We start from the raw sequence: 14820 nt of genomic DNA, 5'->3' as shown, positions 1-14820 counted from the left end.
TTTGTCACATTGTATTGGAAAAAAGGGGAGCTTTTTTAAAAAATTTTTGCTCTCTTTTTATTTCAGAACGAAGCTAAAAAATTATCATTTAACACGGTGCAGATACTAGGTGGGTCTCTACGGCCCCATTTGTCTACCCCTAATTGTAGTATTCGTATTCATATTTATATTGATGATGTTGTTTGCAGCGGCGGACAGATTTTTCTTTTTTCTTCCATTTAACAAAAAATGCTTTCTTTGAGAATGGCCATTTTACAGCTTATGTGTTTTCCACACATGCAAACATACTTTACTACACATCAATACCTGCAAATATGCAAATACAGAAACCGGCTCATCAAACACACAAACACGCACCTACAGAACCACACCTGTAAGCATGGAAAAACGTAAAACCTAAAAAACACGCTCACCAAAAAATAAAAACGCTTATACAAAAATTTTATTAAAAGTTCCTATACACCAGGAGATCAACATAGAGGTAATTTTTGCTTCCTTGACAATGGTAATTCTATGAGAATGTTTGAGTATATGTGATTGAATATGGGTCTTGTTGCAACACGTCCACTTTCTGTTGCTCACTTTCCGTCATTTTTGGCAACACCTATTTGTCTCACAAGGTAACCTCCTAAATCGTTTTTCATTATTCTGAGTTTGAAATTTGCTTGATCTAAATCTCTCTCATTATATTAACACAAATTACAGGTCTAAAGTGACTGTTTGGCGGCGCTCTACATCACTAAAGATTCAAGTCAAAGCTGAATTCATTAACAGAATGGGCAATAAATCATAATTGCACTAAAAATGAATCAATTCTTGTAGTTCTGTGTCTTTTGACGATTCGACCATGGGTACGGAATTCCATAACTCAAATTTACACAAAATGTCGGGTGCACTCTAATGCTTTTTTCGGATTTTGGAATTTTCTAATTAGTTTAGAGGTTTGGCTAATTTAAAATCTATAGATCAGTGCTATTCTGAGCCTTTCATTTTGGGAGCCAATCTGTATGGTAAAAAATGTGGATTCCCAAAAGCTCTACTAGCTTTCATTGCAATCTAAGGCTTTCATGTTTTTCAACATTTCGAATGTTTCTGTAGTCTTCCGGTTGAGTCGTTGTTATTAATTCATTTTAAACGAAGTTCAAGCGACGTTAGTCGGTTATAATTAAGAGTTAATGCTAATTAGGGTGCCAGTCAAGTTAACTCTGACACATTACCGACTTAAGTCGCATGAACTTCGTTTGAAATGAGTTAATAATAACGACTTAACTGGAAGACTACAGAAACATACCAAATGTCGATTTCCCCTGAAATCAACCGTCCATTATGGTATGTTCATGATGGCAGGCTACACGTTATTCGACCACTACGCTGGGGTTATAATGGGCAGGGCTCCAAAATTTCAAATAATCCGGAATAAAGATAAGGGAAGGTTTTAAAAGATTGAAAAACCTCATGGACTGCATCAGAGTTCCTCAAAAACCTTCCAGCCAGCTAAAGTGTAATTTCCAGAAATTATGGAGTTCTCAAGAAATGCTGCATAATTTTTTTTGAAAAGCATTGTTATAATATTAAAAGCCCCAAACATTTTAGTTGAATGTTTTTATTGATGTTTTCGAATAAACAAGAAGTGATTACCTATATTTGGAGCCCAAAACAATGAAATGGACAGATAATGCTAGTTAGGATGCCAGTCAAGTTATCTGTCAATTTCATTGTTTTGCGCTCCAAATATAGGTAATCACTTCTTGTTCATTCGAAAACATCAATAAAAACATTCAACTAAAAGGTTTGGGGCTTTTAATATTATAACAATGCTTTTCAAAAAAATTATGCAGCATTTCTTGAGAACTCCATAATTTCTGGAAATTATACTTCAGCTGCCGAGAAGGTTTTGAACCACTCAGATGCAGTATAAGAGGTTTTTACATCTTTTACAACCTTCTCTTATCTTTTTTTTCGGATTTTTTTTTCAATTTTGGAGCCCTGCCCATTATAACCCACAGTGCAGTGGTTGAATAACGTGTAGCCTCCCATCATGAACATAACAGAATCGGCAGCTGATTTTAGCTCGGGAAAAGCTATGTGAAAATGCATATTTGCCTCGAAACTGCTTCCAGTTAACGTTTCTATGCATACTGTGTACCTGCTGTTGATTGACGTTTTTAAAAAGCAGAAACCATGCTGTACGGTTTTTTTGGGGTAGCATAATGTATATATAGTCTTTTTGTGTACATATGTTTTTGCTACCATAGCGTAATGTCTAGTTTTCAGAAAATACATTTACAAAATTTTGGAAACTAACTAATCTTTACTTTTTATAAATTCGGCAAACATTTCACGTCGCTGCTAATATATGTACAGATTGTGGATGGCTATAAGCCGTGAGAAAACTGAAAGTATTTTCGTAGTCAATATCTGATTTTGCGAACTTATCTTTATACAGATTTTTTAGAATAGAATTTGATATACTTATTGTTTTATTTCATGATTGCGGACGAGAGTAGTTCACAATATTACGTGACAACGCACATTTCCGAGCCTCATCAAAAACATTCTAGTCGGAATTTTCTCAAGTTGTGCTCAAAATGAAACCATGTACGTTAAGTCTATCAATATGGTGTACCTTACTATCCTTCTTATGCTCTTCAAATTGAAGGGATAATCCACAAAATTTGCTATTTCCTGACTTGGTCCTGGTGAACAGAGATGAAAACATTAATCTTACAAGTCAAAAGATCTATTAGTGAAATTCAATTACACAATTTACAAAAAATCAAAATTCAAGTACATACTTGGGGCCTAAAATAGAAAACCAGAAGCTTCAAGCAGTTTATAGAAGGTCCAGAAGGTCAATATTATGTAGAAGTTTTGACAGTCTAGTAATATTGCACAGTTCTGATCCAAAATATGAGACGTCTACTGATCATAGTCAGTAATACTCTTTCTCAGGTAATCCGCAGTTGATGGAACGTATCTTGACTTTGCATCAAAATATTTATCAGCATTGCTCTTGATATAAGACAGCATTGAATTTAGATAAGGCACAATTGTCGACAGATAATTCTTACCAAGTTTTGCTTCCTTCATAAACTCGTTAATTTTTAGAAAAAATCTCAGAAAATGTTCGGCGCCGTAAATTTCGGACATTTTCTTGTCTTTAACTAAATTTATAATTTCGTCATACTGTGGTCGTTCGAACTTGTAGAGCAAGTTTGAACCCAAAACAACATCAAAAAGATCTTTCACGCCATAGGCTACGTGGTGCGCAGATTCGTCTGTACTTTGTAGGACAAAGTCATTAATAATATTAACTACTGTGATTGATTTGGGACTAGTCACATCAACCAGCATCTTCTGCCTCACGACTGAATCGTAATCATCGACCAGAACTACTTTCAAAGAATCAGGCATTTGAACCGACGTTGCTTTGACTTCAGGTGATTGCGAATTATTGGAGTTTGCATCGTTCGATTTACTATTAGCTGGAGTTTTCTCATTAGTTGTTGTGTGATCAGCTTCTTGCTTTAAGTTTGCTTTCTTGGCTTCTGGGCTGTTGGAGGTGGTGGTGTTTGTTTGGGTAGTTGTGTCGTCCCTTCTCAATCGCTTTTTGGAAGATCTTTCCTCTGATACTTGATTGGTTGAGGACTCTTTCTCTCTCGTGCCTGAAATGATAACCACAATCTTGCACTATAACACATGGTTTTAGCATTGTGTTTTAGACTGATTAACGTCAAGAATAATCCAAATTAACTGATTAATTCAAAGACTTGTTTTTACAGACTTGTTTTCTCTGTTACAGAATGGTCATAAATAGCGCCTTGTAAGAAAATTGGTTAAGCCGTTGCAAGAGAAGTGGTCAAGAAAAGTGTTTAGAGAGCAAAAAATTTTTTCAAAACATTTATGATAAAACTTGTATATTGCTGTACTAACAATGGTTTACATAGCCTGATTAGAGGTGGAACAGTAGAAGCCTGAAAAACCAAACAGTAACCGATGACCAAAATAAGCGAGGGCTCAAAAATAATAGGTTAAATTAAATTAAGGTTGATGAATTGAAGAATTAACGCAGACAAAATTTGAGTTGATAATTTTTAGCCTTCATATTTCAAACTCTTTGCGTTTTTCGTCATTGAGAGGACTACTGGACGGTTATTAAGTCGGGTAAATGTGGATACCAAATATTAATCAATTATAAGTGTGCGGCACAGTCATAATGAGAATCTTCAGAGGTGATTGAGTGTGCAAACTGCAGCTCGTTCGGAAATTTCTGGCCGCCCAGCAGGGGGGCAGTTATGACTTCAAGACATGCCGCCCAATAAGGGGCAGTCTATTTTCTAAAACAACTCAATAATAAGAGCCCAACCCCTTAAAAAATGGGTATTCGGTACACTTGGGAGCAGCAGGGAAACTCCTTCACACATGTATAAACTCTGACAATTGTTAATATCAAGGGCATTGCGTGCAAAGTAAAGGCGACATAAATTAAGAGGAACAAGATATACACGTGGTTTTTAAAGCATTATTATTATTTTTAAAAATCTGAAACTTGTAAATTAAAATAACTAATTGGCTAATGTTACATGTTATAAATTTATTAATCAAACATTATTATATTCTAATTCATAACAAATTAAGGTTCGGTTTTTTTAAAATAGTTTATTAAAAAATATGTTTGAATCCTGCAACCCTTCTGTCTATTTCGTGTCGTTTAAGCATTTCCGCTGTAACTTTTTATTAAAATTTGGTCTTCGACGTTTCATTTCTAATTGTAATTGGAAGTGTGTTCCATTTTCGAATAAAGTTACGAACAATTGAATCAGTAGTCCAATTTGACTTACATTTTTGTTCTAAGAAAAGGTTATGGGTTCGTTTGTTTGCAATAATTGGCACGTTTTCCAAAAATCTGAAATGTTTATTAGAGCGATTTCTTGTTTGTTGGAGAATATTGAAAAACCTATTTAATGACACCCGTGTTATTTGGAGCTCTGCTGGAAGAATTTTAATCTCCAGAAGTAGATCTCTGGCAGTCTCGTATTTGGTTTTCATAAAACAAACTTTTATGCCCCAGTTTATCTGTTTGTTAATTCTGTCAATAGAGCAAGATGGTAAATTTTGAGAAAAAAATCGCACTAAATCTAAATGAGATCAAACTGGAGATCTAAAAAGATTTATTCTTGTTTTTAACTGTACCTAATAACGAACCAATTATAATGATCTGATTGCTGAAGCCACTTTACTGATAACCTTATTTTATTGATTTTGGTATGTCAGTTCCCTATCAATTATTACACCTAAATATCTACATTTTTCAGAGGCTTCCAACCGGTGTCCCTTGAAATCGACAGTTTCAATGATCTGCAGTTTTTCAATCCTGAAAACGATTAACTCTGTTTTTTCCTCATTCAGGGTTAACCTGTTTTTCATATATTGATCTGTCCTGTTTAATGTATCTTCAGCTATTAGCTGCAAACTTGCTTCATTCTTTGCATGACATAGAATTGCTGTATCATCGGCAAACTGTAATACATCACAATTTGTTGACACAGCTCACTGAAGTCGTTGACAAAGTATAAAAATTTACGGCCCTAAGACAGTTCTCTAAGGAGCACCGTGATTTATGACAACCCAATCTGATTTTGCTATCCCATTTTTTACACACTGTTTTCTATCACAAAGGAAGGAGTTTTATAAGATTCCTGCATTCTCTCCCATTCCATGCCTTTTTATTTTGTTCACAAAAACATCTATAGATATTGAGTTGAAAGCCTTTGCTAAGACTAAAAAAGTGTGACAACAATTTCGTTTTCGTCAACGCATTGGTTTATTTTTTCAGTTAATGAAATGATAGTATCGAGAAACGACTTTGGCTTTTGAAATCCGAATTGATTCTTGTTAACCAGACCATTAAGAGTTAGGTTGTGAGTTAGTTGTTCAAGTAGTTATCGCTCAAAAATTTTTGGTAGAGTTAGTGTGACTGATATGGGTCGATATGTAGTCGGTGTGACTGATGTGGGTTTTCTGGTTCTAGTCGGTCTCCTTTCTTATAAACAGGTGTAACAAGGGCTGTTTTCAAAATATTAGGAAACGTGTTTTTGTTTATAAATTCATTGGCGACAAATTGTAAACGAGTTCCAATAGACAGTTTACTATCTTTTAGCGCCCATGCTGGTATATAGCCCGGTCCGGACGATTTACGCTTAGGTACATTATCAATAACATTATACAATTCTTTTCCGGTGACTAGTCGGAAGCTAAACTCCGGTCCCTCAAATGTTAGGGAAGAATGATTTGGAGAAACGTCTTTGCTTTTGTATAATCCGAGCCTCGCAAAACAGTTATTAAGAATATTGGCAATCTTCCCGTCAATTAAGAATATTGGCAATCTTCCCGTCATCCTAAATAAAATGACTACCTTCATTTAATTTGTCCATTTTTTCTATTTGACTGTTGGAGTTGATCCTGTTTTTGATGAATTTTCATTGTTCTCTTGAAGTTGGTAGCTGCTGGAAAAAATTCTTTGTATAATCATCTGAAGCTTTTTTTCAGTTTTCTATTCACTGAATTGCGTAAAGATTTGTAAATATTATAAATCTCTGGTTTTGGGTTTTTCTTCCACGCATTAAAGGGACGGTGTTTTTTCATTGATGAGACTACGTGATTCCTTTGTCAACCATTGCTTTTGTTGTTTTTTGGTACTACTTTCTACCAATTTCAAGGGTGCATGAAAACTCAGTATAGTTTCAAAAATGTCGATAAATTTCGGAAACATTTCGTTAGGCTCATTAATCTGGTACATAGGCGACCAATCTTGCAGCGCAATGTCACGATTGAAATTTGACCTTGAATATTTCTTGGTATTACGTATCAAAAACTGTCTTTTTTATCACTGTGATCTATCTTAAATGATGACTGATATACTATTGTGAAGTGATCAACTCCAAGAGTCGACTCTAGGACATTGGCTTCGAAAATTTGGTTCTTCGAGATAAAACAGTGATCAGTTAACGAATATTTCTCACCATTAGTCTATGTTGGCTCCGTTTCATTTACGTAACATAGCCCATTGTTTGCTGTGAAAATATCAAGTGACTGTCTACCTTTTGCGCCTATCAAGTTTATATTGTAATCTCCGAATAAAAATGGATTATCTGTATATGAATACACATTTGAAATTTCTACAGTCATTTCATCCAGAAAGATTTACATTGGGGCAGTATGCTACATTAATGAGTAGTTTTTGTGTTAAAGGCTTACCAATTTCAATCCACATTGACTCAAAAAAACTTCTATTGATTGTGTTCAAATCATTTCTCATTTTTACTGTAAACTGTTTGGGAGCCCAAATACCTACCCCTCCGCCTCTCTGTACATTAGTTAATGATGATCTTGGTTGGTGAACGAAATGATGACTCTTGCACAGATAAAACTCGGAAATGTCAGTTTTTTCATTTATCCATGTTTCGGTAACAACTAGGAATGAAGTTTTGAGTTATATCTTACTCAAGATTTTTGAGTTATATCAAAAGAATTTATCAGAGTAGTTCAGACGATAATTGTCCTTCATCTTCTATCGTTCCAAATAGACGCATCAACAACGGGAAGCTCGCGCATTGATCGCGCATCATGGATACGTAGACAGTGCTCTACAATAAATCACAAACGTCATTGTGTATGTTGGCGATGGAAGCTCTGAGCAGGCACAATTTCATTGTTCCTGTTCAGAGCATAGCCGGTTTTTGGACGAGCACGGAAAGAGCTAAATAGAATGTAACCCCTTACGCACTGGTAATTGAACTGGGCCCGAGCCGTAACTGTCAACATTGCAACTCTTAAGTTCGGCCTCGCTTAAATCGAAATTCCATCTTTTCAGCGGAAGCAAATTTATCCAGCAAGATGCTCGCTCCTATTTGCCTAGCGCAAGATCTAGAAACAATGCCTTCATTAATCAATGAGATCTTTTCTTTGGTCTTTATTCTCGGAGCATGTACCTTCTCTTTTTTTCCGAGAATTTGCCCTTGCATAACAAGTGCGTCTTCGGCACCAGCTTCACAATGGTTGACACACCTGAATAGACTTTAAACTTTTTGCACTGCTTTTAGGCAGTAACATATTAAGGCCATCCTCTCTCTCATCGAAGGGAAAAATGCATCGTTTATTGGTGAATTACAATTGATCGGATCAGATTATTTTTGTAATGTTATCTGCATGATCCAGCAGTAGGATAGCGTATTATGGTTTTGGTCTCGCTATTTATGTCAGTTAGTGTTGCAGTCAATTTATGAAACGCCTGTTAACATTCTGAGGAGACATCTTGGTATGTTCAGCAAGTTTTCGGAACAAGATCGACTACGATACACTTCGATTACGTCAACATCTACACCCGAAAATAGTTCTATTAGATTTCTCTTAGTTTTCTGGTTTTGTCGGATCCCAGGGCACTTCCTTCATAAAACTATTCCAGTAGAACTTTTATAGATTCAAGGGTACTAGCAGCATTACCGTCATCTACGTACCACGTCTAGGTGACAGTCTGATCATCGAGGATATAGGGGTAAAGGAGCATCCACATCATACATGACCATTGCTTTCGCATCTACTGAATAGTACCCTTTTGAGATTAGATGACTTTTTTTTCAAAATTCAGCTGCATAGAGCGATGTGAAAGCTTTGCAATGTTATTCAAGGTAATTTTTCTGTTGAGACGTTTAAATGCGCAACAATGAGTAGAAATGATTCGGTGCGTTCATTGTAGAAGCAGCGACAAAGCGCAAAGCGGTGGTTAGAGTGTTCAATTAGAGTGGCCACTTAATTTGCATCTGCTCAATGCCTTTGTCTCGCCCAATACTCGAGGTATCACAAAAAGGTCAGTTTTCGAAAACACAAAACCAAAAAAGTGGGCCAGGAAAAGGGATTGAAAATTCGTGCAAAACATTTATGGAGTTAGGAAATCACTATTTGTTTTCAAATTGATAAAGTATAAAATTGATGAACAGAATGTGATAACAGAATGAATGCATGTATAAATTGATGAACAGAATGACTATGGATTAATCATCAAACTATTTGTACTATAAAATGATTATGGTCATGTCTCTGAAATTAGAGAATTAACCTCTCTGAGGTGTTTTGGTAGCTGTGGATGTTGCAGGAGTCTTCTGTTTGCTTTCTGAGACCACAACTGTCCCTTTCACACTAGAAGAGGAAGAAACCTCACTCTTGACAGAATCGGGTGAGTCTGGACGACCACTGGACAGATCCGAGTTGTCCACACTGTCTCCTAAAAACGGATTAGCCTATTGAAACGGGAAAATATAGCTTCTTTGTCGAAACAGCTGCACATACAACTTACTGAATTCATATTGCGACCATACAAACTTTTTTTTAATCGTCAAGGTGTTTTCAAAAATCCTTGTGAAAGCAATCAAATTAAGTACTATCTGGAACTTATTATTTTTAGTAAATATTATTGCATACGAATCAAATGAGAATTGCGAATCAAGTCACATCACGAGCAAAACCCTTAGAAACATAAAAATTGACGAAAAGCCTTCTCTGAACTGTCGTGCAAAGATCAAAGTACAAAACATCGAGACAGAAAAAGTAGAGAAATAAGTAGCATGAACATCATCATCAACGATTCAAAAGATTGCACTAATATAAATCCGACATCACTTTGTAATATATTCTTAGAACCACAATCGAAAAATCGAAGAATGCCAGAGGAATATCTCAGACAATTGGTGTTAAACCTAATTCTGAAAAAGCTTAACGAATGTTATGAAATAGATCTACAGTGTGGGAAAAAATCCTGACCAGCGGTGGCCTTGTTGGCTGAGGAGGTGTTCTGCTTCCTGGAGCTGGCTAGTGTTGTTTCCTTGTCTTTGCTGGCACCTCCTCCTCTAACTCCTTTGCCTCTATCTGAAGAGGGTTCCGGAGATTCTCCCTTCTTTCTCAGCTCCTGCTGTTTTTTCCTGTTCTCTTCAGTCACTCGCAACAACTCTGAAATCAGTTAACTGCATTATTAAACATACCCACCAAATTGTCGGAAAATAGCCGCCGTTGAGTCCCATAACCAAGATTGGGATTGAAAGAACAGAAAAACAGCGAAACAATTATTTTTGTACAAACAATTTTAATGTGCGAACTATTTTGAGGTCATTTAGGAGCAGAACATACTCCTGTTTCGTAGTGAAACCACAAGGGGTCTAGTATCAATACCATTAAGCATTACAGATGGTAACTAAGAACAAAGTTCGAGTAACGGGCATCTAAGATTGATCTTTATGGGTTTATCCCGTTTCTACTTCTGATTTCGTTTATTGATCTGACTCTGTTAATTTTGCATTCCTTTGCTGAGCAACTGCTGTCTAAGAACACTTTTAGCAAAATGAGAGGAAAGTGAAACTAGCCAAGAGAAGTCAAAAAGATTTCACGCAAAATGTTGAAAAAGCTGTGAACTAAGGTACAGCCAATTTTTTTTTCGCCGAAGTAAAAAAAAACAACAAAACCGACTAACGTCGGGCGAATTGCACTAAAACGACCGGCGAGCGGTTCGCTTTGTCAGTAGCTAGCCACTGTTTAATGAGGCTAGCTTTAGCTTTCCTTGATTCGATTCTGAAACTAATTTATGTCTCTGAAGTTATGTCAAGTAACCCATCTGGAAGAGTTAGAAGTTTCGTTGGACAGTAATGATCGTTTAACTCAGAAAAGAACAAAAAAATTCTAAAATTTTGAAAACAATAGCAAATGTTAACAAAATCTTGCTAAAATTCAAGATATTTAATCTTCAAAACCATTAATTTTTTCTCGGGAGACTATCCAGCATCCCTATTTCAAGTTTTAAATAGTTTCACTGGCTCAAAAAGATCCATGAACTTGAAACATTATAATTTTCTGAAAATTTGAAAATTTAAATTTCATCAAAAACTGCCAATGCAGGAGTCATTAAAATATTGATAACCATTCCATTAACTCTCTATAGAGACTATGCAACTGCTTCTTATCAAACCTTGGAGGAGGTCACTAGGACCCAGGTGCCGGAAAACGAAAAAAAATTAAAAACTTGAAATTGCAAATATTTTTAAAAATTGCAAAAATTCGTGATATTAAAATCTTGAAAACATTCAAACCCTTGAGGAGGTTATTTGGCTCTTGAGGCTGCAAAAACCTAAAAAACTACAAACAAAATGAAAAAAAATTCAAGCTGCATAAAAAATACTGCTAAAAATTGTGATTATAAAAAGTTGAAAACAAATGGCCGAATATATTTTTCAGTGGCTTATTATCAAGCCCTAACAGAGGTTTTCTGTTAGGCTGAAAAAACTGAATGATGACAATAAATGTCAAAAAAATTGGGAAAAAAATGCAAAAAGTTTTGTCAAAAAATGCTAAAATTCGTGGTGTTAAATCTTGAAAAACATTCCATTACCTTTAGAAACTATACAGTATGCTATTGTCAAACCCTAGAGGGGGTTCCTTGGCTCTTGAGGCTGGATAAACCTAATAACCGACAAACATTTTAAAAAAAAACTTGAAAAAAAGCAAGTTTTCTCAAAAAACTGCTAAATTTGTCATATTAACAAAAAGTTGAAAGCTATTCCACGGCAAAAAAAATTTTCAGTTAAAACCTTTAAGTGGTTTTCTGGTCCCTGCGTCTGATGAGACGTGAATAATGAAAAAACTATGCAGTAAACTATTATAAAACCATAGAGGATGCCCTTGACACCTAGGGCTGATAACACTCAAAAAATTTTCGAAAACCTACCTGTTTATCCCGTTTTTGAGGACAAAAAGTCAAATGAGTCGGACAAAAAATCAGTCAAGCGACAAATCGCATAAAAAAGACCGACAGGACTAAAACAATTGCTACAAACTTCGTTTGAGAGCAATTGAACAGGACAAGTCCTGACGTACAATTCAAAGAATTTTCATAGACCTGAATGAGATTAAAATAAAAAAAAACTGAAAAACCAATGTTAAAATCCCGCATGTGAACAAAAATCAAAAGCAACAGAAAATTGGTTCAAACAAAAAACTAGGCCTAGAATGAACTATGAATGGATTAAAAAACCATTTAGAAAAATATCCGATCCAAAAAAAATCGATCAAACAGTAAAAATCAAAGTGAAATTGCCGCATGTGAACAAAAAACCAGTGGCGAGAAAGCGAATTTTTCTTCAAACACTGTTTTCTCACTCTACTTTAAAATTAGATTGAAAAAATGTCACGCCGCAAAACCACCCGCTTTTTCGCTCCATTTCCTGTTTCGGCATGACCAAAATCACTACTCCAATTTGTCTTCAAAAATCATAAAAATGCGTGAACAGATCTTAAGACAGCGCCCCAATACAATTCAAATTCTTTGAATTGTAAAAAAATAGGAGCGCTTAGCCGGCTAAGAAGCTGAGGCGGCTATTAATAATAGGCATCTTTGACTCTGGAAGGACAAGTAGTTTCACAGTAATAGCCGCTGAAAACTAGTATCTTGTGCTAAAATTATGAAGAAATGTGAAGGCAGATAGATTCCCTAGACTTACAATAAATTTAAATTTAGGGTATATCAAAGATTTTAAACCAAGTTAACGTTAACCACGGCACATTTCGGTTCAATTAATTACAAATTTTATATTTTACGAAAGTTACCGCTGCATGTTTTTCTCTTCCAAAAATAATCTAAAAGGTCTATTGCCGCACCAGTATCTTTCAAAGAATATCAAACAGACTATCCCCACCGTTATCAAGTTACCATCCACTAGATCTATATAATTTTTAAACTGACAAAATACTTGGTTAGAGAACTCATGGTCGAAATCAGTTCTAAGTTTAGTTTATTTAGTTCAGTATTTACAGTAAACATACAGTATTGGGGGTATTAATTTCGTGGGCGGGGGAACCACCCCATTATGGGAACTTTCAATAATGGGAACCACCCCGCTTTTGTTTAAGCTTAACGGAAGACGAAATCTTAATGATTCAATGACGGAATTTGTCGAAAGTGTCCATTTAGGGCTGTGCATACCTGCATGTGTTTTCCACTCATCGTGTCGATTGCCCCACCCGTTGTAGTGCACGAGATACTTGCTGCCTGTCTCGTCCACTTTCACCACTTTGGCCTCGTAGAGTTGGTCCTTGTGGAACACGAGACACTTGTCCTTCTCCTGAAACACCGCCAGAGCAGTGGCATTGCGAGTCTGGTGTTTGCTGCTGTTACCAGATCCACCAGGCATTACTACTGACTACTCATGAACTATCATCTGAAACCGGTTCCAGCTATTCGAACATTTTTGCAATTGAGTAACTCTTTCGTAAATATAATTTGCGAACACGCTTGTGGCACTTCAAAACCTGATCACCAGAGCTTAACACTTAGCTGGTGACATTTTTTTCAAAAATGAGGGAATATATATCCCAGGGTTTTCCAACTTTTTGTTAACGTATCGTATAGAAAAAAAATCGAACGTATCATTTTGTTGTTTTCAAAATCTATTTCATTCAATAAAAAAAATTTATAGTAAACCGTTGAGGGGGAACAGTGAAAATTTGAACCACAAACTTAAAAAAGGAGAGGATTACATTTTGGGATGAATGAGATTGGGATATTGTAGAGTATTCAAAAATTAGTTAATTTAAACTCAATTGACTGGTTAAAGGTCTACGCAATGTTGAAAAGTACAAGTATCAATTTAAATAATTTTGAAATATATTTCAGTTTGGAATCGAAAAAAGAACTATAGTGACGAAAGGGTAAAAAGTCCACGCATCATGTTCGATGTTAACCTTTCATATTATTGATTACCTTTCGTTGCATATTTTGCGCTATTTTGGAAACAGAAAAGAATTGTTAAAGAGAGGAGCATCTGCATTTTTGCAGGTTCTATCTTGAATCTGTTACAATTGAAACCAGCAATATTTTGAAATCTAAGTTCATGACAACTCATTTATTTCTCATTTATACAATTTTTTTATTCATGATGGCGCTTTTTTAAGCACTTCGGCCTAAGTCTTGCATACAAAGACCAATTTTCAACAATATTTTAATTTCGTAGAGTCACGCTCATGGTAGCAAATCAAGCTCTATATATACATCACCATTCGCGCCATGGACACTCAAGTTCTGGTCAAAAACGGCAAATCCCTTACTATAAATAATATTGGAAGAGAAAGTCAATCACTTCTGACTCCTTCAATAAAATCAACATCAATCGGGAAATAAAGTTCTGAGTTATAAAAATGAGAGGCTTTTGGGGGAAGGAAAAGTATACAGGAACTTAGTTCCTTTACAGCGCCAAAGAGACGAGAAGACTTATATACATATAGAACTTCAAGTTGGCATCAAGAAAATTGTCATTCTTTATTCTGATTGGTTAATAATATCTCTATCTCATTTAGCACATTTTCACATACTTAAAGATAAGGTGTGATCAATAGCATATGACGAAAAGTCGGAATTCCTATAAAGTCTCACGAGCCACTGAGGCATGACCAAACGCTTGTAATCATCGCTAAATAATATAATACTGATTGTAGAATCATTAATCAGAAATAGTTTCATGAGAAATTAGGCAATCGTTTAGCCATTGTTCCACTTCAATTGACACCCTGAAAAAGGCAGACAACTCCGAAAAACGATCCAAAGTCCTGTGTTTTCTAAACATAGATTCATAACCGAAAATTGCCGGAGAATAGCCACCACTGAATCAATGAGCAAGATTGATATTGAAAGAAGCAGCGATAAAATTGATCGCTTTTTAAAACAGAAAATACTTAAATTTCATTTGATAGCTTTACTTACTCCTAGTTTTGAAAGAGCGCATAGAA

The 14820-nt window shown here is 35.5% G+C and overlaps 1 protein-coding gene across 1 annotated transcript; it reads right to left on the bottom strand.

Moving 5' to 3' along the window:
* Nucleotides 1-2724: 2724 nt before the first annotated feature.
* LOC142352309 (mortality factor 4-like protein 1) lies at nucleotides 2725-13271 on the bottom strand. The gene is made up of 4 exons (XM_075404842.1): nucleotides 13022-13271; nucleotides 9817-10002; nucleotides 9116-9280; nucleotides 2725-3665 (listed from the first exon to the last, which is right to left on the bottom strand). Exons 1-4 carry the CDS (start codon nucleotides 13227-13229, stop codon nucleotides 2920-2922), a joined length of 1305 nt encoding a protein of 434 aa, XP_075260957.1. The 5' UTR covers nucleotides 13230-13271; the 3' UTR covers nucleotides 2725-2919.
* Between the last annotated feature and the right edge of the window lie 1549 nt (nucleotides 13272-14820).

This window comes from Convolutriloba macropyga, chromosome 13 (assembly GCF_964194025.1).
Source record: "Convolutriloba macropyga chromosome 13, txConMacr16.3, whole genome shotgun sequence".
NCBI lineage: Eukaryota > Metazoa > Xenacoelomorpha > Acoela > Convolutidae > Convolutriloba > Convolutriloba macropyga.
The sequence above is the reverse complement of the archived record's forward strand: the minus strand, read 5'-3'. Positions and strand labels throughout refer to the sequence as shown.

Coding starts and splice junctions, on each gene's coding strand:
- LOC142352309 (XM_075404842.1), bottom strand. CDS start 13,229: ATGCCTGGTGGATCTGGTAACAGCAGCAAACACCAGACTCGCAATGCC. Junction 10,003..13,021: donor TGAGTGGAAAACACATGCAG/GTATGCACAGCC, acceptor AACTGATTTCAG/AGTTGTTGCGAGTGACTGAA. Junction 9,281..9,816: donor AGCCAACAAGGCCACCGCTG/GTCAGGATTTTT, acceptor ATCCGTTTTTAG/GAGACAGTGTGGACAACTCG.